At 47.6% G+C, this 27,634-nt stretch overlaps 1 protein-coding gene and 1 long non-coding RNA gene across 2 annotated transcripts in view; both read right to left on the reverse strand.

Moving 5' to 3' along the window:
* cables1 (Cdk5 and Abl enzyme substrate 1) overlaps nt 1-3,568 on the reverse strand; it is a 33,454-nt gene extending 29,886 nt beyond the window's left edge. The window contains exon 1 of the mRNA XM_029253526.1: nt 2,867-3,568. Coding sequence (XP_029109359.1) covers nt 2,867-3,399 — 533 coding nt within the window. The 5' untranslated portion in view covers nt 3,400-3,568. The remainder of the gene's footprint in view (nt 1-2,866) is intronic.
* Nucleotides 3,569-17,312: 13,744 nt separating this feature from the next.
* On the reverse strand, nt 17,313-18,135 carry LOC108937676 (uncharacterized). The gene is made up of 3 exons (XR_001966362.1): nt 18,058-18,135; nt 17,640-17,710; nt 17,313-17,476 (listed from the first exon to the last, which is right to left on the reverse strand). It is a non-coding gene; the product is annotated as an uncharacterized LOC108937676 (long non-coding RNA).
* Nucleotides 18,136-27,634: the final 9,499 nt, after the last annotated feature.

Below are 27,634 nucleotides of genomic sequence, written 5' to 3' on the forward strand. Positions count from 1 at the left end.
TCCCCTTTTTAAAACCTTCACCGAACATGGATTTGGCAAAGTGACAAAGCCATAGTACTTCATTTGCATGACAGACACATTATTTATCCCAAGAGCGTGACATACGTTGCTCGTACTACGCGCGACGCCCGTCGAGGAGCCTGGAGTTCGGCCACCGTGCCAATTTCTCTCCAGGAACTGCACCCACCTCTGGGAAAAAGAGGAAGATCAACCAGGGACGTGAGCCAGCAACCGTCCGGTTCGAAGGCAAGGAGCGCGAACGTGCCTCGGGGACCCGGCAAACGTCACGCTCGTGCGGGTCGCGTCCGACCAGCTCGGCAGCCCCGCCGGGCGCCACGCCTGGGACGCGACGCCGGGGGTTCCCCGTTCCTCTCCATCCCGTGGGCCAAGGAGAACGGGCCCACGAGCAGGTGTCCGGTGCAAAACGCCCCAAAGCGGTAACTCTGCCCGGGTGGGGCCGGGGCAGCTGCGCTCACCACGTTTTGGACCGTTACTGTCCACTCCTTCAATTACTCATGAGCCTCCGCACCACCATATGTTCGAAGCATTTCATTTATTCGTTGACGGTCGAGGGCCGGGTCGTCCAGAGCCTCGGCGGCCGCGATCGGACCCAGGCCCCGGCGCGCCGCGCCGCGTTCCCGCAGGGTTCGAACTCGACAACGAGGAGCAGGCAGCCCGGCTGCAGCTGCGACGGGAACCGGGGAGAGGTCACGGAAGGTCAAAAAAGGAACGAGCGAGCGGAAAACCGTGATCTGCACCCTGCGGTGAAAATGTTCAGATCCCTGACAAGAAAAGAAAAGCGTTTCCAACCTATTTTAACTGTAAAAAAAAAAAGAAAATTCCATATATTCTTGATCTTTTGATCTTCCACATCTATCAAATTCTATATTCTTACTGCTTTCAGTTCACGTTCGTGTTTGGTGCACCGATGTTAAACCCTAAACGAAATTCTGTGTACAACGAACACAAAGAGCAGCAGGAAACGTAGAGGTCGTGGCTGTTCCCTTGGGGCCCGATGGTTGCAGGTTCAAATCCCACCCCCAGCTGTAATACCCGAGAGCAAGGTACTCACCCTAAATTGCTCCGGTAAAACTACTCGGCCTTTGGAGAGAAACATCACAGAAATGAACAAAAGTAAACGTACGCAGATTTCTGCCGGCTGCGATTACAGCTTTTGTCGGGGAAAAGTTTTTACACAAACAGCTGCGCGTTTGAACTGAGCCGCTCAGCAGCGCCGGCACTTTGCGAGATCCGCACGGCAGCCGGGGGTCCGGGGCTCTTAGGCCGTCCGCGTTCGGCAGACTGTCGTAAACCACAGATGTTCCTCGGAGCCAGGGCACTTTGAGGTCATTAGCATCATAACCTCGGTCTCCCGGAGTGTGTTCCGAAGTGGGGGTGGGGTCCACACTCCCTCCACCTCCCCTCTCCGACAGCTACTGGGGCGAACGGAGTAAGCAGCCATTGCTGTCCGTCTCCCTCTCAGATGGACACGTGGACATCTCCGCGCGGCCCAACGGGACGCCGCTGGTCGTCGATTACATTGTTAAAGCGCGACTCTTGCAACTCTCTTAAAATAAGCAACCGAAACGCATCAAAAACACGGTCCGCAATTCAGTCGAGCCCCTTTTCCGCGCGAACATCCAGCAAGCACGTAATTTATTAGGACGCGAGGTCGCCGTTTTAATTTGCAAGACGGTATCGATGCGGTAAATTCAGCTGGATGCAGCAGAGGTCGATGTGCCAATCCTGCCCGGTGCAAAGGCTCATGGGAAGTCAAATAGCTGGGTGGCAGCTGGCAGCGTGGAGTGGCTAGAGCGACTGCCTTTGGACCTAAAGGTTGCAGGTTCGAATCCCATCTCCAAGCAAGGTACTTACATTGAAAACTGCCAGTTGTATGACTGGATAAATAACTACGTGCCAAAACACTGAGTTACTTTGGAGAAGGGCAGGAGCTACATGAATAAATGTAAATAGGACCCCCCCCCCCCACCCCCAAGGGGATGTCATGCAGACGGCCTTCTAGAAATGGAAAAGTTTCTTTCCTAGTCAACTCTGCACTGTGAACGGCCGCGTTTGCAATATTACCGCGTTTCGCCACAGAACGACAGACACGCCGACACCCTGGCGTTGGTACTTTACTGTGTTTTAGAAGGCGGCAGAACGGAGCAAATGCTGCGGTAAGAACCGGAGACGCTCAGCTGGGGAACGATGCTCACGCCGTCGATGCTGCAGCATATGTCTCATACAGCAAGTTTATATAAATACTGTGGGTTTCCCTGAAGGGTAAAATGTAGGACACGAGGTGTAATATCTCACATTTCACTGCAGCCGTGAACGGGGCGGAATTAACGGAGCAACAGGATGGAGTGAGGGAGGGAGGCCGCTCAATACGGCTTCGGCCACCCGGCGCACTCCCGCCTCGAGAACCTTCAACGGCCGCGGCAGGAGGCGCAGGATCAAGTGCGGCTCCATCGCAGCGCCCAGCATCACCTCCGTCACAACTCCTTCACCAAGCGTATCCTCTTGTCCGTGAGCATCGGCGCGCGCGTCTATCTCAGTCTCCACCTGCAGCTCCAGCACCACCGTCCATCCCCTTCCTTTCCAAGTCCATCTCGTCTCCTTCTTCATCTCACTGTACCCATGATGACATGCCATGGCATGAGCACCTGCATGATCTCCACTGTAACATGATCGTCATGTGCAAAGAAGAGCACCTGAATCATGTTCAATCACAGCCATCTCCGCGAGGGCTGCGCGCACGCAACTACTGTCCACTGAACACTCACCGTGGCACGAGGCACCCCGGCCAAGGGGCTCTCTCTCTCTCTCGCTCTCACACACAACACACACACACCGTGGGCATTACCTGGACCTCTGCAGCTCCAGCGCCGAGTTGGCCACCTGTCCGCTCTCCACGCAGCCGTAGGTCTGCGCGCCCTGGCGCGAGAAGCCCACAGGCACGATTCCCTGAGTGAAGGTGTGCAACCTGCCCCGCGTGGCCGTGGCCGCCGCCGCCGCCGCCGCCACCACGGGGGGGTGGGGGGCGCCGCCGCGCGCGAACACGTCCGCCTCCGAGTGCGCGCACGCGGGCGCACCGTGAGCGTGCGGGCTCGCGCAGAAGCCGGACCGGACCCCGAGCGCTACGGCCAGGCCCGGCGTCGCCGCGAGCGGGTGCTGCTGCGGGTGCTGCTGCTGCTGCTGCTGCTGGCACGCGCAGTGCGCGCTCGCGGGCTCGCCACGGCTCTCCTCGTCCCCCGGCCTGTCGCAGGCGTCCTGCACGGGCCGCCCGTCCAGGGAGATGTTGCTGAGGAAGGAAAGCGCCGCCTGCCTCCTGCGGGGGTCCATGCGCTTTCGCGCGTGCTCGCCGCTCGAGTGCTTCACGTGCAGGGCGGCCGCCATGGCGCGCGGGGCGATCGCGCAGGCCGAGTCGCGTGTGTTTCTGTGCGTTTGTGTGTGTTTGTGCGTGTGTGTGTGTGCGCGCGCGCCAACCGGGGGGGGGCTCCCGGGGCATTAACAGCCGCTGCGACGGATCCGGGAACGGCGGAGACTGCGCCCTCCTCGAAGCAGAACGCGTGCGTCCTTCGGGGAGGGGGGAGCGGGGGCGTCACGTGCTTTGCAGTGTTGAAACATTACAGCGAAAACACAGCGCTCCAGCCAATGGGGGGCGCGGGCTCGCGTGCGGGGCGGGCTCTTCTCCTGGCAGGCCCCGCCCCCCTCCGCCACATGGCACTGCGAGATTACATAATGCGAAGGGGCGGGTGCGCGAGGTAGGCGACTGCTGGCAGGAGGGCAGCGCGTGTGCGCAGAGCGCGCAGAGCGCATAGAGCGCGCGGTCCGCGGGACTGACAGGACGACGCGCGCGCGCGCAGTAATGCTGTCGCAAGTTCTATCCATCCTGTGGATTGAGTGCGCGCGCTCCACAAAATCCACGCGCAGCACACACCCGCACATAAAAGAAATGTACCCAGTTCAAAGTGCGCCCTGCTTTTCTGGTACCCGCTTAGGAGATATTACCCCGCTGATTTACCCCATTACGTTCCCTTGGGTCTGGTTGAATGATTGTGAGATGTCTACTTGAAGTTTGACCCACGTGGCTCTCAGAAGATCTACCTTATTTTATTTATTCGGGCCAGTGTTGAGTGTACGTTTTTTTGTTTCAAAGCCAACACAAGTCCTTCAGGCCCTTTTTTGTGTCCTCAGGCTTTGCGTTAAATGTGAGCCTCATGAGTAAAGTGCCAAAGCAAACACATCTGGTGCGACTGTAAACGCTTCAGTTATTAATAATGCAATACATCCATCCTCAACGACCGCTTGTCCCAAGGGGGGCCGCAGCCTAACCCCGCAACACAGGGCGCGTGGCTGAGGGTGCGCGCCCAGGACGGGACGCCCGTCCATCACAAGGCACCCCAGGCAGGGCTCGAACCCCAGACCTCCGACAGACTGGGTACCAGCTGAACCCGCCGCGTCGCCGCACCCCCTGTCATTTTAATTCTTCGAGCAATCGATAATAACATCCAAACACAGTTCTGGAAAACAACAAACGTGTGAATTACACACCAAACCTCCATACAGAGCCGCACGGGTGTAATAGGAGACCTGGCAAGGTCCCCTGAGGGCTGGACTCTCACCGTCTTCCATCTGGCAATAAGCGGATACGAACATCTCCACGGTCTTACTGTGGGCACATGCTTGAGGTCATGGTGTTTCTCTGGTGAATGGAGCAACGATCCAGATGACCTCTTACCGCGGAGGTCTGTAAGTGTTAGAAAAAGTCGGATATGGATCTATGATACGAAACACAGACATGGCCACTGTTTCCAGGACCAGAAACGGAGTGTAACCTAGTTGAGGGTGTTTGTCAGAAAAGAACCCCCCACCCCCCCATGAGAGAGGCAGCAGAGCTGTCAAGGTCTGACCATCACTTTCCTCCCATGTGCTGGACAACAAAGGCTCTGCTCTCCCTGAACAAACTGGAAGCGCAGTGTCAACATTTAAAACGGTGTCTTTATGCGCCATCTAGTGGTCAGATGCGGAAACTCCATCAAGTGTGACTGACCATATTTAAGAAGTTTTGAGAAAGTTACTGCAAAAAATGATAAACTGTATAACGACAAATATCAATTTCTATCCCAGCTTAAATAATTTTACCATTTTTGACTCAGTCCTAGTATCACTTGCACTGTTGATTATATGTCTTGTACTAATTTTAGGTCTGTTGAAATTTGACCTGTTTTAAAACAGAAGGGAAATAAAATACAGGTACTGTTAACTCTTTGCTGAATCTTAATTTTGAATGCAGGTTTGAGACATGACTCTTATATTTTGATTTACTTGTTTCTTAATGTATTAGTTCTAGTTTAATTCATTTGTTGCAATAGTAATGTAGTCGTATTAAGGTAACATCAAGCTTAATTTCCTTTACTGTAGTGCAATGCTGCACTGTTAAAGTTCACAGCCTTTTTGCAAGTGGTTTTCTTATTTAAAAAAGGTTGCAGCAATTAAAAACATAATTCTTTACATAGATTGTGTGTATAATTTATGTTCCATTAACTTCACGGTATCGAATGTACAGATTTCTCAATGGGAGTTTCCCCACGTGATCCAGTACTAAAGTTTCGGGACTGTTCCTTGAACACGACTTTGTCAGGTTGGAGACAGACCCTGTGCGATTCCCCAGCTCAGTCGTTCACCCTGATTTTATTCAGATTGTTGTCGTAATGCTTTCACTGACACAGTACTAATAAACCCTAACAATACGTAATATACACACACACACACATTTTCAGAACCGCTTGTCCCATACAGGGTCACGGGGAACCGGAGCCTACCCGGCAACACAGGGCGGAAGGCTGGAGGGGGAGGGGACACACCAAGGACGGGACGCCAGTCCATCGCAAGGCACCCCAAGCGGGACTTGAACCCCAGACCCACTGGAGAGGAGGACTGTGGCCCAACCCACTGCGCCACCGCACCCCCCCATACGTAATATATTTCCAGTATATGTGACACACGAGACACAGATATAATATATCTTGTTATATATTACAGCATGCGTAGGCCTCACAATGACCATATTAAAGTGGCACTTTTTATCGTCGATTGGTTTAATGGCCTACAGGTTTATTGCCGGCTCTGTTCCGTCTCTGCACTCGTCTGTCTTGCAGGAAACCTCTTCCCTGCGTTCACGTTTGCGTTTTAAGCGCCTGCGTCTCTCCGTGAAATTAGCCGCGATCCTTTTTTCAAACAAATCCCCCCTACTGTGTTTGTATTGTGAAGCGAAGAGCATTTTGTCCTTCAGTCTCTTTCTAAGCACAGGTTACAGTACGGCCTCCTTCCTAATTACCTACAGTCATTTGTTTATCATCGGACAGGCTTTATGGGTTCTACTTCAGCTCGTATTATCTATTGTTGGCGTACGGTCGCCATAGCGACACATGGTCTTTGGACCCCGCGGTCACCCTATTGACTCGGCGGGTCTCCGTTTAACTTTTGCCGTTTGATGAAGTCGGTGTGCCTTTAAACAAACAGCCTTATTTGCTTTTTTAGCAATTGCAGCAGAAAGGGCTCATCTGGAGGGCACACAGGTTTAGCAATGTTCCAGACCGCTCAGGTCATCTGAAAGCAAGATTTCACTATACAGGTATTTGGGAAGTTATTTACGTCAAAGTGCAGGGAAGAAAGGGAGCAGGGAAGCAGGCTGCTGCACATTGTCAGACAAATATCCTTCCACTCTAAAACCAGTAATGAAAGCCACACAGCGGGGGGTGCAAAAGCTGCGTCCTTAGGTATCTTCGTATAGCTGATGCTTTTTTCTTTTCCTCTACTTGTTTCACTGTATGGATTGAAAGCTAAGCGGCGTATAGTGATTTATCCATCTATACTGCTGGGTCATTTTTACTGTGTCAGTTCAGAGTAAGTACCTTGATCAGGAGTAGAGGAGTCAAAAGTCAGGTCCTTCAAGTATGAGGTGGTGGCTCTAACCGCTACGCCACCTGCTGTCTCATTTTAATTCCAAAGCTGGACTTTGGCTGCTCGTAATGTGCTAATATTAAAGGTGAAACTATTCCTCCTCGCTTCTGAAGGATACGTGATTTAGGGTAATCGACGAATTTCGCCTCAGACACCAGTGTTTCTGGAAATTTCCCCAATAGAGTTGCCACAAGAGGTCAATCTAGTTAATATTTTGCAGGCATGCAGAAGTGAGCTTGTCTGTAATGGATGTGAAGAAATGATTGCAGCGCTTAGCAGAGTGCAAACGGTGCCCCACGCCAACGGCGCTATCCTCCGTTCCTTCAGACGGGCTCTGCGTTATATGAAATGACTACATGCTCTGGACAAGTGATGGTGCTGGTGTGTCAATCAGTATCAGTGTCACCGTTCACCGTGACACAAAGGCCGCCGTCGGATGAGTTGTCCTGCTCTCATGCATGCAGCCCAGGTTATTGTGCCGTATTCAAATCTTAACGGATAACGGCTGCGCCCCACACTTGTCCATTTGCATTCCCTGTGAAGAAGCTATTTGTGCTTCAGGGCAAAGAACAAAAGTCAATTGTCCCATCCGAGTGGACCTTGTGTAACCGTCCAGGTACAACAAAGAGTCCCAGCGGTTAAAAGGGCCAGCCGGAGCGATTTCCACAGTGATCGATTGGCTACCCCCCTCCCCCCTCCGCAGAGGCAGAGCACGGCAATCAATAACCTCGGTGAATTGTTGTCCTTCGGGTGGACGCTCGCTGCTATCATCAGAGGGGTGTTTCGTCATCATTCTTTTGGGGATGGAGGAATGCGAAGGCTTGTGGTGGAAAATGCACTCGGCCTTGGCAAGTCACCCTACAGCACTGCCGCTGCTCTTTACGAGAGCAGAAGTAATTAACTGAATTGGACAAATGCACTTAAGCAATATTAAGAGTTTTATTTTCAACAAATAGATCAAAGTGATGAGAGCATGTCTTCTCTGATGTTCAAGGAAGTCCAATGTCTCTTCCAGTCTTTGTGTGTAATTTCATTAAATACTATTGCTAATGTTTTTCATACTTGACCTCAATAAATATATAAAAAGCTATTTCTGCTTATGCTACTAAATTTTTCAATTTATTCTCAGAAAATCCTTTTCACAAATTCTTATTAAAAAATAAATGTTGATCAGTATTAAGAAGTCTTTCCTGCATCCTCAAATTATGAACACTCCTGGGACTTTAAGTCTGCTGGTAACTGGACTGATTTGTAAATCCAAGCATTTCCATCAAAAAAAGTGTAATAATATAGATCCTCTTCAATTTATTTACAAGTTGATGTCTTCGACAAACTTCACTCAAAGCTACAATGGATAAAAAGATTCTGTAAGACTAACTTATTTATTTATCTGTTCCATTTTTGTCAGCTGTTCATGCTGTGCAGGGATGCTATGTTCCAGAGCCTATCCTGGAAACGTGAGAACACTGTGGCGGGGAAGAGTTTGTCACAGGACTTTTATTTTATTATCCTTCATTAATTTTAAACTAAAGGGGGGCGCAGTGGGTGGGACCAGGTCCTGCTCTGCAGCAGGTCTGGGGTTCGAGTCCCGCTTGGGGTGCCTTGTGATGGACTGAAGTCCCGTCCTGGGTGTGTCCCCTCCCTCTCCAGCCTTACGCCCTGTGTTGCTGGGTAGGCTCCGGCTCCCCGTGACCCCGTATGGGACAAGCGGTTCAGAAAAAAAAAAATCTGAAACTGCATGTGCAACATTCATGACCACCTGATCACTTTCAGTGCTTCATTAACAATACAATCAGTAAAAACATAATAACAGAGACACACCTATTCATTTATTGGTTTTGTTCTGTAAAAGTCTCAGATACACACACACACACACACACACAGACACACGCACACACACACGTTGACTGAAACCGCTTGTCCCAAGCGAGGTCCAGAACAGGACGTCAGTCCGTCGCAAGGCACCCCAAGTGGGACTTGAACCCCAGACCCGCCGGAGAGCAGGACCTGGTCATACCTGCTATAATAAATAAAAAATACATTGTGAAACTTTTGCTATGTTCAAGCTACATTAAAATTAAAAGTAATTTTAAATGACTGAATCAGAAAATTCAAAAAACTGTAAAAACAAGGACAACTGTATGATACATTCAAAGAAGACTAAAATGTTCCTGGAGGGATTTCCTTGCCAGGTGAGACCCTCATGCTGCCACCAGAGTGGACAGGGCATTGTCGTCATGGCAACAGTGAAGCCACTCCCCTGGTTCCCAGGTTATCTGCGGCAGCCATCGGCAGCGAGGGGGGTTCGTCGCTCTGGCTCAGAGTTGCTCCCCGTGAAACGGGCTGCTTCCTGGGTTTGTGTTAGACTTCCTGTCGGCCTGGTGCCCCCCACCTCCTCATTGTGAGCAGCTCATGGCTGGCGCTGGGGTTCGGCTACTACAGGTGCAGATATGTGGCCTGGTCTTTTGATGGTAGTCGCTTGCTTGCTTCCCCTAGATGCCAACATGCTGACACGCCTTTCACCCAGAGACACCAAAGTTCAGTTCAGATAAGTTTATTGATGTGACATGCACTAAAAATAGATAACAATTATAATGATTTGAATGCTGTTAGTTGGATTACTTACATCTCACAACCTCCCTTCCTGACTCATGACTTTTGTTTGTTATATATGTTAGGTGCCATAAGGGGACAATGACTGAGAACCTTCCAGAATCAACTGGGGTGGCATGTGCTATTGCCCTGTGATGGGCTAGCATCCCATCCAGGGTGTACCCTACTTCACACCCTCTGCATCCATACATTCTTCTTGTATTTTTTCTCTTTCTACTTTACCCATCCAAGGATGTCAAGGGTCCACGTCACTCAGTGCCCAGCCAGTGTCCCTCTTCACTCCTACCCACTTACAGTGTTTTGAGGCAGGACAGGGCCCGCCACTCGGCCCCATTAAGATTGCTCCCATGCTATTTTCAGGAGCGTTATCTGACCCCACCAGCTGTGGGACATCTCCAGTGGCAGGAATTGTGGGGGTGTGACTGGAATTCCAGTCGCACACATACCCTCAGCCTCACCTCCACAAGAGCAGAAAAGCAAGTTTAGTTGTTGTGTTGGAGCGAGCGTAAAGAAGATGAGCTAGCCCCCCCCCCCCCCCCCCCCCCCCCCCCCACTTTACCAGCCCCAACTTTTACCAACAGCCAAGGTCAAACTCTTCATCTTTCACTGTAAAAAGACCCTCTTGTTTGAATGACACTTAAGTAGCTCAACACTGCTAAATGTTGAAGGACCCAAGTTTGAATACCACCCCCTTCTGCAGATCCCTTGATCAAGATACTTACCCTTAATTGATGCAGCTAAAATTTCCCAGCTGTATAAATGGGTAAATCAGTGTAAGTGGTTTAACACTGTAAGTTGCTCTGGAGAGAAGGGTCAGATAAAGGTAGGTAAATGGCTTTAATAGTGATGTTTTACATAAAGTCCTTAGAAATGGAGGAGAATGTAGAGAATCATGTTGCGTTAAGATGTGTGTCACACAGAATGGCAGGTGCAGCCCAGTGAGACATTCCCCGTCTAACTGATCACATGTTGGCGTCTGCAGGCTGCTGGGTCTGTGCGCCGGACCACCTCCTGTCCCAGAAGCATCAGAGCAGCCGGCGCCCCTGTGAAAAACCCTTCTCAAAGACACGTGTGATGTGTTTTGGTTGAACCCGGACCGCTGGTTTCCGTACTCAGCCGGAGAGTGTGCTGTCATGGGTGGAGACCTTATCACATGCCTCTGAAGAGCGCTCCGCTGTTCCCGTCAGTTTATAAAACATTTCTTCCACTGTGGGACATAGCCTCTAATCTGCTTCCTTCCTGATTTTTTTTCCATGGGTTTTCTTTGATGGCAGCACTTCAGGCATCCAGCTGTGAACTGATTTCTGAATGAAACTACTGTACATGTGCGGCGCACACTCATCGGTCTCCTCGCTGACTGTGGTTCGCAGTCACACAGGTGTCCTCACTAACCGTGCTGAGTCCATTGCGAAACTGTAAAGAGTGTGTACATCCTTTCCGAATTATGTTTTCACTTTTTTCTTTTTATATGGCATACAATTGTTGGAGTGGCAAACACATTCGATTTACTGTCATTTTTTCCCCATTAGTCGTATTCTTTTATCGACATACCCATACCTCACATAACAGGGTTCATTTGTACAATGAAATCACCTTGTTAGGCAAATTCTGGTTGTGAAGGGATCAAATAACCATTATTATTTATGGAAAAAAGATTCTGGCAGAAAAAATACACACACACACACACACACATTTTCTGAACCGCTTGTCCCAAACGGGGTCGCGGGGAACCGGAGCCTAAACCGGCAACACAGGGCGTAAGGCCGGAGGGGGAGGGGACACACCCAGGATGGGACGCCAGTCCATCGCAAGGCACCCCAAGCAGGACTCGAACCCCAGACCCACCGGAGAGCAGGACCCAGTCCAACCCACTGCGCCACCGCGCCCCCTGCTGCAGAAAAAATATGTCACTTAAAATTAAACATATATACATAATAAAATTATTATTTCTAGCTCATCTTTTGCTATATTTTCATTCATTCTTCTTGAATCACCAACAGCTTTTCCGTTGCTTTTGATCCCCATTCCTGTTGTAGTACCCTTGAGCAAGGTACTTACCTTGGATTCATACAGTGAAAATTACCCTGCTGTATGAATGGATAAAAAATATATTGTAAATAGCTTAACACTGTAAGTCACTTTGGAGAAAAGTCTCTGCTAAAGGAATTAATAATAACAGTTCGGTGATGATATTATTTACCATCCTCGAGTTTTGTGAGTGGTTGAGATTGTCACTGTGAAAGGAAGTACACAGTCTGCACGGTAGTTGGTTTTGTTATAGTAGAAGGAGAGTGTCTGCATGCATTGCAGAATAAACCTTACAGTAGGCAGTGAATAAAATACCTGCTGGGAAAAATGCCATTGTAATGAATAATAAGCCTGTTGTATCAAAAAGGGAATATAGTTTCATAAATTGTTGTAACTTATCTGATCACCTTTTTGGAGCTTCTGTTTCCTACTGTACAGGACTCCAATATATGAGAGTTAACTGTATTTATTCATATGGGGAACATTTTTGTGCTTTAGCATTATCTAAATGAAACACATAATTTTTTATATGCACTTGCGGTCAAGGCCAGACAGCTGTTCTCTACTGACCTGTTTAGTGGATCTGTTGAATATTACTCATGGAAAATCCATTTTAGAAGCACACAGGGATTATTATGTGTATATTGTTATGGCAATAAAAAGCACTTTACATGCATTTACTCCTTACTACCGCTAGAGGCCACTTTAGTCTCCCATTCGCCGATAAGGCCAAACAGCCCCTCATTTACTGTGAAGTGTCAAGGATATGAATCACCCATTGTGGGAAAAAAATCACTCCAAAGTGGGAAACTAACAAGGAACAAGTGCACAGGTGCATCAAATACCCAACACCCACAGTTTAAAATAAGCAGAGACCACAGCGAACTTTAAAATTCTTTCCCGCAATAGAAGGTCAGTCCTTCCAGGCCCAGGGTCCTTACCTTTGATGCAAAGGTGTCCGGGAGATAAAAGGTATTCAGGTATCCCACACCGGGCACAAGCAAACACGGACCTCACACCTCGCATTAGCGGACAAGGAGGGCAAGAAAGGACCGAGCGTATTAGTTAAGAGGGATGCGGCTATTTGCCTTAATAGACCACAGGGCAGTTTGTGTGTGTGTGTGTAGGTGCATGTCTGCCTCCTTGATGGTTTGCTTACACAGCGCGGAGTCTGCCGGCTTTCTGTTGGCATTAGATGCTTTTAACAGTTAAACTGTTCCTGAAATGTAAAAAATTTTTTAAAAAACACAGTTACCTGGGTATCTCTAAACGCCAGTTTGCCCTGAGCGCTAGAATTGCGACTTTTGCACTTCGTCAGTGACGGAGATCCGCAGCAGTTCTGTGGTGCTCTTCCAGTGTGTCAGCGGTAAAAATGGTGTACGGTTTGATTCGCGAAAGGGGTGTTAGCGCAGGGCTAATTCCGATTTGCAGCCTCAACTACCTTTCTAGGCGAAACTCTGTCACCTCGAGTTTGTGAGACTGGGACTGTGTGAAAGGACACATATATAACCCAAATAAATGCATTTATGTGAATGTGTCAGTGTCACGTTTAAGGCACAATGTTCAGTTATGGAGCGCCTCTTAAGGCAACGTTAGCAACGCTAGCAACGTTAGCTACATTAACAGCGAGAGCAGCAGCTGCATGCGGAATAAACGTAGAATAAGCGGTTACGCAGAGGCACAGTGAACGTTAGTGGGCCTGCAAAGCAGGATTTAGGATCTGATGAGAAGGACAAAATGATGATGAGCTGCTTAGAAAGTGGGTGAAAAGCAGCACATTTTTTTACAGCCTGTGACACAGTGGATGGACAGAGGACCGGATCACTCCACCATCCAGAGCGTCGCAGGGTGACCGGCATTCTGGAGTTCACCCAAACTTGACCAAAAGTTAATCACATTTCCTCCAGTTCTAGTTACAATAGCTGCTATGACACACCTCCACCGACCATCCGCTAAAGAGTGTGACTTTCCAAATAAGCATCGATTCTTTACAATTCAATGAAAACAATGACGTTTTCACATTTTTTGATTGCGCTCATGAACATGAATCATGGGGGTTTTGCGGGGTAACAGTGGAGTGGACACACATCCTTCATGGTGACCGAGGAATGTGCGTTGAAGTTGCGTCACACTCCCGCCCTATGCAAAGTGCTTCCTGGCCACAGGCGTCTGTGGCCGGCGGGGCAAAGGTGGCCAGGGAGGGGCTGGGGGGGGGGGGGGGTCCAAGGTCCAGACCGAGGATTGATGACCCTCTGAACCCCCCCTCCCCCCGGCCCACCCGTGTGACCCCCCCACATCAAACATGCGCTGCCAGGATGATGTATGAGGACGGCCCTGGCAGCACTTTCAACTGTCGCTCGGGCCAGAGGCATGCCGAGGCCATCAAAGGACAAACCCCCCCAGATTAAAGGCAGAGAGACGTCTGCCGAACGGCGAGCCGCCGGGCCACCAGCCCAGGCCCCAGCACGGCCTCGCCTTTCGCACAGACGCCGCCGGCCGCAATGGCTGCGCCCGTTTTCCAGCAATCCGTCTTCATGACGTCCCTCGTCTAAACAACGGGATTATGGGGTCCAGAGCTGATGTGTTAAGCGTCAGGAGCGACTCTTTAGCCCCCGGTGATAGATGGAACGAGAAGCGCAAACAACTTGAAACAGAGCAACACAAGATTTTATCGAACAACATCAACATTATCAGAAAGCGGAGTCATTACTGTGACGATTATTACCGCGGTGGCTGCGCTGAAATAATCTCCCGAGCCATTTGTCCTTGAGCTCCTTGCGCCTCCTTTCTCATTATTAATTTACAGGCTCATGTACCAGGTATTCACCTTGAGTCTGCTTGCACCCTGTTTTTCACACCTTCTCAACTAAGTATGTTACCATATCCACGTGAACTTACAACCATGCGAGTGTAGCCTTTGTGGTAAACCATCGATTCTTCAATAAACGCATCTGGGTTTATGTGTGCATGATATCAGAATGATCACCTCATTATAAACCATTATAATCTGTAAATATACATAGACGGGGTATTATGCTGACACATAGAACACCCCGGTATTCTCAGGATGGCCCCGTATTTTTCCTACAAACCTATGGATTTTTAGTCACTCTTGACCACAGACTTTCAGATGTCCTTTCTCCCTCAATTTAGATATTTCATTAAATCATTTAACCAGTCTGCTGACACATATAGCATCGTGCAGCATAGCAGAGATACTGAAGTAGTCCGACTGTATTGCTGGTTTTTGACATTTTTGGCCTGTCGTAGGTTTTTGATTCACATGTTTTTACATTAACATCCACAATTTATTTTGAAATCTGTTGTTATATCTTTTTTTCTCTTCAAGATTTCTATTTTCCTGTGTAGAACAAAGATAATATTTCCCATTCAGTGAGCATCAGGCGCTGCAAATGCCTCCATGATTAATTCACCCATTGCAAATCTATTTTTCATCTGTTTTCAAAACAACTGTTATTAGTTACTATGCTCTTAGTTGATATAAACCATCGTGGCACCTTCAGGACATACATTTCTTCCAGCATGTTTCGTACAGTTACATGCCATAGGAACATTGCAAATCTAATTGTGACTATTTGTCAAATGGGACATGAAAGGCTTCTTCACAAAAAATATCACCCGCTTTCATATCAGTGGGATATTTTATGCAGCCTAATGTTACAGAGGAAACATAACGTGTTCCTCTACAACATGGCCTGGCTGTGTGTGTGTGTGTGTGTGTGTGTGTGTGTGTGTGTGTGTGTGTGTATATGTAAATGTATTTTTCTAGTTTTGTGTGTGAGAGAATAAGGACCCAAACAGGCAGTGTGAGCAGAACCCCTCGTAAAAGAATCGCTCCCGGGTGGACGAATCCATCAAGCTGTCTATTCCCATCCTCGAGTCCAGCGATCTGAAACATTAGGAGCAATTTTATCACACTCTGACTGTGTCCCTGAGAATTTTGCGCATTTATTTTTCTTAAAGACAAGATTGCTCTGTAGGAAAAAATGGGACTTGGGATAACATTCTTAGCTGTCTAGCTAAGAAAGAAAACACCAATTTGTATTCATTTAGGTGGGAGCAGACTGGAGTCGGGGATTTGTGGCCATATGTATGGCTAAGGACATGAGCCATGGAGCCCGAGGGTGGAGTTCAGGGAGTGGGAAATGGGCATTATAAAAGAACAGCAAGTCACATGGCTGCAGGTTCAAGACTGGGAGAGTGGGTAGATGGGCAGATTGTTTTGTCTCCTGTTGCCTTCCGCATGGTCCACGCCACACCGTTCACTCCTATTAATACAGTGCACGGTCACTCCCTGTAAAACTGATGGGTGCTGGGGACTTTTACAGTCATTTGCAATTGCATTCAGTTCTTTAGAGCAAGGGTCCTTAACCTTTCATGAGCCATGGACACCTTTAAGAGTCTGATGAAATCTAAAGAACCTCCTATCAAAATTTCTATGAAGAAAACATTTTGCACTGAGAACTAGTAATTAACTTTGTGCAAAATTATGCATTTTCAGTTATATTTCCCTGTCCTATTTTCAAGTTTTATTTTATTATACCTTCTTATTGTCAGTGCAAAGCCGTACATCGTGGACCCCCTGAACCCCATCCATGGACCCCTAAGATTATGAACCCCTGCTTTAGAGGAAATCTACTGGGATTTCAAGGGTGGTTCAACACTTCATGGGCATGGCAGTGTAGTAATTAGTGATACTCATAACGTGGTCTAATTAGCCTGTAAAAAAAGATTATTGCTGCGTGGCAGATGAGAAGTGACCCGTGAAATCCCAGCCATAAATATTCTGCAAGAAAAATCACAATCTGCCCACATACCTAAGTATATCAACATAAATTCCTGAAAAAATCAGTGATGTGATGGCAAACCAGGGTGATTTGCCCCTGTTAGCACACGATGAGCACGACTGTAAACTTTTGTCCACAGTCTGTATTGCCCTCTAGAAACATTAAAGAAACAACAAAAAATTAATCACTGCACAGTAATGCAGGCAATATATCTCAAGGAGATGTTTTACCTTTGGGTTTGACTAAGATTTCATCTCACTCAGAGGGGGCGAGACCAGTCACTACAAAAAAAAAAAAGATGCACATTATATTTAATGCTGAATCATTGATCTGAAATGCTGTTAAGTGGGCGAGAACAAGCCTGGGGACCGCGCTGAAACCGCCTGATAACTGCAACTGCTCTGGAACCAGGATTTCATCAGTTCCAACCCACATATGTTTGATTTTTACCGCGTTAAACACAGTCTTGGGACAAACTGTTGCATCCACATGTCATCAGTGCATTATGTCCTTCCCACCCTCCTTGTCTCCCAGGCTCTCCTGTTTCTGTCCTGCTGTTTATGCTTTCAAAAGAGCCATTTTGGAGACGTTACGTAAAGCACCATTTCAGGTGAAACGGATCAGACTCTACATCCACGAGGTTCCTACAGACTCTCGTTTGTGCGGTTCAGCCTATTTTCGGCGATTTTTATTGCAGCTGTGTGATTTATTTGTTTGAAATTGTTTCCCGCCGTGCAAAAATGTGCGGTTATTTAAATAATTACACTTGTTACCCTCTGAATCTAAAACATAGATCCATCTTCCTGTTGTAGTGGTCTAAAGTTTGCAATTTGTCATGGTCACATTTTATTTAGTTACTCAAACACTGTATATCCTTGACAACAGGCCCTGGAAATCACCGCCATGCAGCACAGGGCCCCTCCGACGTGTCGCTCACACACAGAGGCGTCACACACTCGATAACTGGGGAGCTGCGCTGTTGGGAAGGGGGCTGAATGTCACGTTTTGCCCTCCCGCAGTTGAGATCGTCGACAAAGGGTCCAGAAGACGTAAAACCACTGGCAGAGACACAAAACACAAACCCCTCATTTTTCCAGGGACAATTGCGATGAGTACCTCAGTCACTCAGTCATGTCCTATGTCCACTTGTGATCATTTTTAAGGTCCCATCCTGAGCCAAAGACAGAGGGAAAAAATCCCAGGTATTTTCCGTAAAGTTACCTGTCCACCAGGGCCAGTGCTGGGGTTTCTGACTTCCCTTGGCCAGAATCAGCATAGCACCCCTTAGATACCTTAGATCAAGAGAATAATAAAAGCCAGTCCCAAGAGCTCAGTGGGTAAAGCATCAGACTTTTAATCTGAGGGTCCAGGGTTCAAGTCCCTGTGTGGGTGGAGCTTTCAGGGACCAGCTGGTAGCATTTTGACTAAATCTGTTGCTTTTGGCTTTAGTGCTTAGGCTATAGTACCCTTGACCAAGGTACTTGCTCCAGTAGCATTACCTAGCTGAATAAATGGGTGAAAAATTGTAAGCTTGTAATAACTGCAACCTTAATACAGTAAGTTGCTTTGGAGAAAAGTATGAGCTAAATGAGCAAGTATAATAAAGGTGCTCAGATGTATATATGACAGTTATCTTTACCGGGTGGAGGGCATCTAACTTGTGCGGAGGGGCGTGGGTCTCGGATGCCAGACTTCACTGCTGAGCCCTCCTGAGATGTTGGGGGCCTAATTCAACGAAACACCGATGAAGGGAGGTAGGTGCCCACTAGACAAGCTGAATGAAATACTCATCTTGGCGCCCTGTGGCTCATGTGGTGGCTGAGGGAGGAGATTAAGCCACTTAGTCCTGAGTCGTGGGTTATGATGGCAATGGCAGATGTTTTCTCTGTGGCTTCATGTGTAAGATGGCGAGGTCGGTTGATCTGGACCTTGTGTAGAGCCGTTGTTATATGCACACGGGGCGTAACATCTTATCCTGTGCGTGTTGAATGATTTTAGATACAGATGACTGTGTACAGATTATGAAGAATTAATTTTATAATTTCATTGAATTTATAAACAAGTTTTTTTTTGTAACTTTGATAACACAGATCTGAGCACTGTGCTTGCACTGAACGCAAATGTATACTTTTACGAGTAACAACGGACTGACTGGTATTTTCAAGACTGAACATTGTTACAGAAACAAATAGATATACAGTATTTACTGCATAGACCAAAAGCAGAAAAAGAATACAGAATATTTCAATAATAAAGTCGTGACACATCAAAGATCCAGGGAGGTGATGCATCACACGAGGTTTATGTTAAATATAAACAGTCAGATTTGTCTTCTTATTTTTAAGCAAGTTTTTTATCATTATTGCTTTTCAAGATTACAGCTTGTTTTGGAAAAGGTGGTGGCGCGGCAGGTTCAGCCAGTGCCTGCTGTGTTGTGTGTCTGGGGTTTGAGCTCTGCTTCGGGAGCCTTGTGATGGACTGGTGCCCTGGCCTGGGTGTGTTCCCTCCCCCTTCGGCCTTGCGCCTTGTGTTGCTGGGGTAAAGCCGCGCCTCGCCCCCCCCGCAGGGACAAACGGTTCTTGTTGATGGTAGATGATTTTTGATTTTGCGAGCTCAATTTGGCATCCCCAGTTTGAATCCCTGTGTAATTATAAAACCAGACCTGCTGTCCCCCAAAGCAGGGTTTCCATCACTGCGTCCTCTAAGGATGTTGCAGTGCAGTGGACATACACACAACCTGGGTCTATTAAAATGAATAATATGATAAGGTGCCATGGAGAGATGTCCCTCAGAATCTCCCATCAGAATGAGTAAAGGAGTATGGGCAGACAAGCTGTGTTTGATTTGACCTCCACGTTCGTTTGTCCATGAAGAATGCCAGACTATGGGGCTCAGAGAAGGTGACCCAGCGTACATTGCTCCGGGACCAGAAGAGAAGTTCAGCTGTCCTTGAAGAGTGAATTGGTGCTTCCAAGTCGGTCATATGGAACTGTCACTGCATCACGTATGTGTCCATAGAGTGCTTTTAATAATCAGAAATGTTCTAGAAGATTCACAGTGAGCACCTAGTGGCACCATTCTGGCCGGAATACAGAATATCTCAAATGAAGGCCATGTTCAAGGGGAAAAGCTGCCAGGACATACTGTCCAATATCGTCTGTGACGTCTTCATTCAGGGTCAGAAAGAGGAACAGGGGATGAGGAAATGTTAAATCTTTACTATGATGTTGCTGCAAGATTACAACTTTGTTAGTCACGTACATGTATTCTGGTTGCTATGGTTACCTCTAGGCAAATGTAAGGTGTTGGATGTGATACAGGCAGCTGAGTTATGACAGCTTTCCTACAGAGAGTTTCGAGAGGCCTCAGCCCTACCCATGATGGACGGACCCCAGAGAAATTCCCAGTACCTCCTCCACGATGGTGCTGGGGGTGAGCTGGCTGGGGCGGGGGAGGGGGGCTTCACTCGCCGTGCCAGGAACCTGCAAGAACTAAAAGTGCTGGCCAGCCTTGGAGGACACGTCAGATTCAGGCAGTAAATAACGCCGGGGTCGTTCTCTCCCCTTCCTCTTTCGCCTAACCTCTCGCACCCCACACCCCACTCCCCCACCCACCCACAGGAATCTCACCTCCAAGAAGAACGCTGCTGTCAGAGGTCAGAGCCATGTCGAGAGAATAGAAGAAGTGTGCTGTTTTATTCTGGGTCTGACTCTTCCTGCCTTGCGAGCGACCCCACGGCCTGATGGGAAACCAACACTAGCTCTGACAGGGGGAAGGGATAACCGCTAGGTGACTGCCCTCAGTTGGGGTTACAGCCGCTACTACCGCTTCCATTTAAAAGGCCACACACATTGAAATATGACTGTTATTCATTGCCTGTGTATTGTTTACCTTCCCATTATCACTTACAGCAACATATCATACATAAGAACTATTTACAGTGTGTGGCCTGCTGTCCATCTGCCCACAGCAACTTTATTTCAGCTCAGATCACAGCTGTCAATCACAGCATATAACAGTGGCGTTGTTGCTTCACAATAGAAAGCACAGTGATATTGTAGCGATAGGGCTGGCAAAGCCTTCCCATCACCCCCAGCTGCTTGTGAATTCTCATTGTTTAATGGACCTTTAAGAGCTGTTCCTATGGAGGGTGTCAGTGTTCTGTATCAGAAGTTCTAGACAGGGACCAGATATCCCAGAATGCACTTTAATTGTCACGTTAACTTTTCTTGCTCCACATATTTGTAAATGAGCTTCTGCTGTGGATCATAGATGCAGTAGTACATCACAATGTCAAATGTGCAAGTACAATCACTGCAGTTCCATAAGAGTAGGTGGTGTGGAGGTTAGAGTTGATGTCTCGCAGTCAAATCACCCAGTTCAAATCCCTGAAATGAGACATGGTGGCACAGTGAGTAGCAGTGCTGTCTCACAGCATCTGCGTGGTGTGAGAGGGTGTGGGTTTGATCCCCACTCAGTCGGTGTGGAGTTTGAATGCTCTCTGCATGGATTTCCTCTGGGTGCTCTGGTTTCTTCCCGCAATCCAAAGACATATTCAGGTTCCCCACAGTGTGTCCCACTGATGTATGGATGAGTGATCCATTGTAAGTAGTGTATTTAGCAGTGTAAGTCACCTTTGGTAAATGAGGTGTGTGGGCTGGTAACACTATGTACAGTTCATTGGAAGTCCCTTTTAGAAAAGTGTCTGTTAAATAAATAGATAAATCTAAAATGATACAGTGAAGGGGGGGCGCGGTGGTGCAACTCGCTTGGCTAGGTCCCGCTCTCTGGTGGATCTGGGGTTTGAGCCCTGCTTGGGATGCCTTGCGATGGACTGGCGTGTGTCCCCTCCCCCTCCAGTCTTGTGCCCTGTGTTGCCGGGTTAAGCTCCGGCTTATTTAGGACAAGCAGTTTCACTCAATGTGTGTGTGTGTGTGTGTGTGTGTGTGTGTGTGTGTGTGTGTGTGTGTGTGTGTGATACAGTGAGAACTGGCAGGCAATATGATGGGGTAAATCAGAGCAAGTGGCTTAACTCTATAAGTCCCCTGTTCTGAGCTCTAAACTGCTGCCTGTTATGCAGAACAAACTGATGGTGATATATGAAATTCCATTTACCAGGCACTTTTCACCAAAACAATGTACAATGATCACTAACTTACGTTTAGCAGACACTTTCTTCCAGTTAATAAATAAATAGTGAACTCAGTCCTCCAAGAATCATTCATTATTTCAGTATTGTATTTAAAGTATTCTGATATTCCAATAAACTAAATTATAACATCAATAACCTTATTCAGTAAGCAAATACCTGGAGCAGTAGGAGGCATAGTGGTTAGTGACCTCGCTTTGCAATAAAGAGTCCCTTGTATGAGCCCCTGATTGATCAAGGTACTTACCCTGAACTGATAGGGTAAAAATTACCCTCCCTTCAAAAGCAGGTAAGTCATCGAAAGGCACTTTGGGAAAAAGTGTCATCTAAATTAATTCGTAATATTAGTTCCCAAGGAACTATGAGATAGAGCCACTAAGTCAACGGGTTAGACAGTAAAATCTGACTAATTTTACTTTTATTCTCAAAAGCATCAGTAGAACTGAAGTGTACCCTGGAATTTCAGGTCCACCTCTGCCGTATGACAAAGTGGAGGACAGACCTCTGTCACCGGCTCCTCCTTACGGACGTCAGCCGCTGCCTCCGCACCTCCTTCCTCTCAGAAGATGCCAAGAGGAAGTCAAGAGTAATATATGTGCAAGGGGGACTGCCATCAAGTGTGGGGAAGGGCCTGCGGAAACTTCTCCTGGTGCCATTATCTTCACTGCAGATGATGTATTGTGTGGGTGGCTGGTGGCTGGTGGGTGGGGAGTTTCTCCAGTATGTTTTTTACCGCAGAGGGTGACCCAGGGAGCCGGTGGGGGATGGGTATGAGTTCTGAGACAGCCTGCCGTCAGGTTCAGGCCGTCCCCGCCAGGCCGACAGCGTCGGAGGTAAACAGCGCCGCACAAGCCAAGCGAAGGTCAGCACAACAGGACGATCAAAGCTTTACGACACTTTATCTCTTACTGTATAAAATCATCCTGTAGCGTATGACCCAGAAAGAGTACACAGCTCAATTAATACCAGTTGTGTACGTGTGCCTCTAAAATGCGCCAAGACCAATTTTGAGATAGTAGAACACACGCACACACTGTCTGAGACCGCTTGTCCCGAGCAGAGTTGTGGCGAACCGGAGCCTAACCCGGCAACACAGGGCACAAGGCTGGAAGGGGAGGGGACACACCCAGGATGGGACACCAGTCCATCGCAAAGCAGCCCAGGCAGGACTCGAACCCCAGACCCACCAGAGAGCAGGACCCAGTCATACCACCGCACCCCCCTTAGTTAAACACTTCTTTAAAAAAAAAAATCTTAATACATGTGAAAGCCCATAGTATGTGAGATGCTCTCTAACTTGGTACTTTTGCTCAAATCCAATCTGATGCCATTCTTTTCTGGGTGGAATGGATCTAGAAACCATACTATTATTGGTATCTTATAAGACTTTATAAGTACATGAATCATCAGTGGGCGACAGTACTGTGATAGGCTACCCCTTGTTGAATACTTTTCCAATACTCTCTGGAAAAGGAAGCCGAGCCTCCAGCGTAACCTTTGAACGACGCATTCCTCCGCGGAGCAATGGCTCCAAAACACACAGCCGGGATACCCGCGTCACATTTCCTGTGGCTCGGCAGAACTTGAGAGAAAAAGACAGTGGAGCACTTTATCATGAAAACACAGCTATCCAGACCTGGGGAGATAACAGTGTAAATTTCCAGGTAAAAAGACTGAAAACTAGCTGAAAACATCATTTGGGAAAATACGAAAATATCCAAAGAATGGAGAAGAAAGAATTGTGAAATATAATGGAAGCAGTTGCAGCGGTAGTGTGCGTGTGTGTTATCCTGTGTGTGGACATTTCCCAGAGAGTGTGTGTTACCTTCAGTCCTGGTCAAGGTGACTGTGTGGGGGGAAGGAGGGCGGGTGCGAGGCAGAAACAGTCACATATTCAAGGTCAGGCATTGCTCTGCCCTTCACCAACACTTGGCTTGTTCTCACAAATACCTTTTAAATATAACCAAGAACTGCAGGAACAGCAGTAATGTGGTGTACCGAGCACAGATAATGTATTGTGATTTCTGAAGCTAACAAATGCCATGCCGTCCTTGGTTTGTACCATCCTAGAGTTTACCGACGGTGTGTTCGCTGGATTGTCCCATTCGCCGTAGCCCATTGTTGAGAAGTGCGCTGTATAATATTGAACAGATCTGAATGTAATTGAATTCCAGTGCTTCATAACCTCTGGTTTTCATTGATTTGTGTCAGTCTAGAACATGTTTACTGATATAAAAATCACACACACTTTCTGAACCGCTTGTCCCATACGGGGCTGTGGGAAGCCGGAGCCTAACCCGACAACACAGGGCGTAAGGCCGGAGGGGGAGGGGACACACCCAGGACGGGACGCCAGTCCGTCCCAAGGCACCCCAAGCGGGACTCAAATCCCAGACCCACGGGAGAGCAGGACCCGGTCCAACCCATTGCGCCACCACATCACCGTGCCCCCGCGCCCCCCTCAATATAAAAATGAATTGAATTTAATTTATTAAGTTTAGTTCAGTTCCCCCGTCCTGGGTGTGTCCCCTCCCCCTCCAGCCTTACGCCCTGTGTTACCGGGTAGGCTCCGGTTCCCCGCGACCCCGTATGGGACAAGCGGTTCCGAAAATGTGTGTGTGTGTGTGTGTGTGTTCAGTTCCACATTTTTTTGTTTTCAGTTGTTTATGCCAATCTAGACCTTACTGATATGAAATTGAATTGAACTGAACTGAAGTGAACTGAATTGAATTGAATTGAATTGAATTATGTTCCTTAATAACATTTTGTTTTCATTGGTTTGTGCCACTGATTTAAAAATGAATTGAAATTAATTTAAGTTAACCGAATTTAAATTTAAAAATTAAATTGGGCAATTTAAGGTTTTCTCATATTTTGACAAGACTGAGATTAAGGACATGTAGGAATCCTTCCAATGTGAATTTGTACCTGCAGGGAGTCTGCTTGAAGCCAGCGCTGCGTTTTCTGGTGCCCAGCAGCTTGTTTTCACTCTGTCTGTGTCATCCTGTTACTGCTCCTCTCTAGGCTTCAGCTCATGCATCACTGGGCTGCTCATTGTAATTGAAGTATTTTACATTTGCATTAATGTTTTTGCTCTGTATTACACATTATTTTCCAATAATGCTTGTCAATCATGCTTATCCCGAGCGGGGTCACAGCGAGCTAGACCCTAACCTGGCAACACAGGGTGTAAGGCCTGGGGGGGTGGGGACACACCCAGGACAAGGCGCCAGTCCATCACAAGATATCCCAAGCGGGACTTAAACCCAAACCCACTGGAGAGCAGGACCCATCCAAACCCACTGCACCACCTCACCCCTCCAATTCAGTTCAGTTCAGTTCAGTACAGTACAATTTTAATTTCAATTGTCTGTGCTACTCTAAAGCTTACAAAAATTGAATTGAATTGAATTGAATTGAATTGAATTGAATTGAGGGGTTTACTGATGTAATTTTTTTCAGTGTTTAAGGTTGCAGGTTTGAGTGCCAAGAAAGCCACTGACACCTTTGCACAGTGCCTGACATATGCTGGGCTGACTGAACAATATTAGAAAATGTGGATGATGGAATTTATCAGCATATAATAATTACAGCTGCATGACTATCAGTTGGGCTTGCATCCCTTCCAAGGTGTACCCTGCCTAGATTAATACCCTGTGGTTCCAGGATAGGCTCCAGACCACCATGACCCTGCCTTCAGTTAAGGTGTCATTGACAGCGAGTGCAATGATGGTGCTGACCATTGGTCTTTGCAAAGGAATTTGTTGAAAATATCTACAGCTCACACCAGTTCAGCTCAAGAACATGATGTGTAGAAACATGTAAGGGAATGAATTGTCTAGGTTTTTGAGTCAAATTCACATTATGGCATCTTTGTGTGTGAACTTTCTCGCCTTAATGTCTGTTCCAAACACATTAACCAGCTCTCCACAGTAAATCACAAGCCAGCAATGTCTCTGCCAATGCTGTGCATCTTGTAAAGACCATTATCTGTCTGTTATTATACAGAAATGGCACCTTTATCATTCGCTCTTTCAGAACAATAACTCCTACAGCCTTGCACTTCCAGTGAAGTCCTATGAAGCCAAGGGCAACGAGTCTAATGGTTTCTCATCTCTTCAGAATCTTCTTTTGAATCTTTGAAGTTCTTATGAAATTGTTGTTCTCCCTCAAGGACAGGCCAGGCTCTCTGGCTCCTTCGTCAAAGTAAAGCAAATCAGCCAAACCAAAACAAAGTAAAACACACACACTCATCAGGGTTTGATAACTCAGCTCACTGGAAACCACCAACTGCTGCTCTCAGTCTGACCTGTCCCCAGAGAAAGATTAAGTAAGATGACTATATAAAGCCACATGGAGTTGTTATTTTTCACCCACATTTGTGACAAATAGACATTCCTAGCCGATGGCTCGGGTTCGAGAGCAACTGTGCTCAACTTGGGAAAGTGAACCAGGGGACTGGTGTGGAGTCATCTGAAGAACAATGTCCAGCTTCCCTTGGGAAGTTTCCTGACATTTTTACAGTAGCCCCATATATATGCACATGCCCATATGCCCATGCACACATACTCACTGTGACATACCCGCAGACACACACACTCCTTTGGAAAGGACCAAGACCCAGCGCAGAGACTGGTGATAAGTGTGTGCTGGTGGGCTGGGCTTTGACCCCCTGCAGTGAGACGTTTACCAGGTCCAGTCAGGTAGAGGATGGCACTCAGGCTGGGAAACCCCATCCTTTCATTCCAGCAAAGCACAGGTGCAGTGGAGCTGAGACTTTCCTCTGGAGGAGCAGACCCCGCCGCAAACATCCCCCGCTCCAGGCCAAATGACCTCAGCCAGTGGATGGAGGAGTCCCGACGCCTTAGTGACGCCCACACTGCTTCCAAAAAAAAACAAGCTTGTTTGTGCCAAGCCAGCATCAGCGCTTTCCCATCCTGTCCATGGTGCTAATGGGCAGGAAAGGCATTGTGGGGGAAATGTAGACAAGATGTCAACGGCGTGGAGCTCGGAGCTCTCGTTCTGTGAACTGAGGAGTCGCTGGTTCTGATCCATGACCGTTTGGAGGGATAAGCATTTAAGCCTTGAAACCAGAACACAAATAATTCAACCGTTGAAGAGCTGAAAAGGGGCGAGGTGGGTGGATCCCAGGGACTAGACGTTGTGTGTGTGTGTGAGGCTGCTCTAGATCACCTGTCAGGTCACTTTGTGTCACATACAAAAATATTCCCTACACTATAGAACGGAACTGTTCAGTGTTTAAACAGACACTACCGTTACATTATTTGTAATGAAGGTTTTTGTACTTTATCCATTTGGAGGAGACTTTAATCCAGACCAACTAAATAGCAATTGTGGCAAAATAATTGCTCCGTTGCATACAAAGGCTGTATTAATGTTAATTCACAGAACATTAATTAGTGCAGCTTTACTGATAAATTGAACTTATGCCCCATCTTCCATCAGTTCCAAGACTGTGTCACAAGAAAATTAATCTGGGTGGATTTTGATAGGCAAAACTAGCCTTGATCTCCACTCCTGACAGCACCTGCTACGCCACCATGTGGCTGCAAAACAGTATCACGCCGCAAATCCACATTCCATTCCTTTTGGCTTCTGACATCCAGTGTTGACATCTGGAAGCTGAACATGTTTGTTTCAGGTCCTACAAACCTGCTACAACAGGGGTTCAGCTCTCAGGTTCCCTTACTGATTCTGAATTGAGACCACACACCAGTGGTACAGATCACGGTCATGTCTTCGGGTCTGGTTGGGCTGCCGTGCCCGGTGTCGCCGAGGACTTCCTGCATCGCTGTGAGGGCGGGGAGCCCTTCGGAGGCCTGGGACTCGATGAAAGACCTGGCAGGACAACACTGGAAACGCAGGCGCTTTGAAGTGTGAGTAATTGGGCTTTCAGGGGGTTTATCTGGAAGAGAGAGTGTATTTAGAGTAGCCGGGCCTTCTTGGCTTGGGTACCACCAACTTTGACCGCATGCACGTGCAGGCAGGGGTCAGCGGGGTCATCGCGTCCATTTCAGGAGGATCTGGGTTTGCCGTGAAAACGTGC

The sequence above is a fragment of the Scleropages formosus genome, chromosome 7 (genome assembly GCF_900964775.1).
Source record: "Scleropages formosus chromosome 7, fSclFor1.1, whole genome shotgun sequence".
Classification (NCBI taxonomy): domain Eukaryota; kingdom Metazoa; phylum Chordata; class Actinopteri; order Osteoglossiformes; family Osteoglossidae; genus Scleropages; species Scleropages formosus.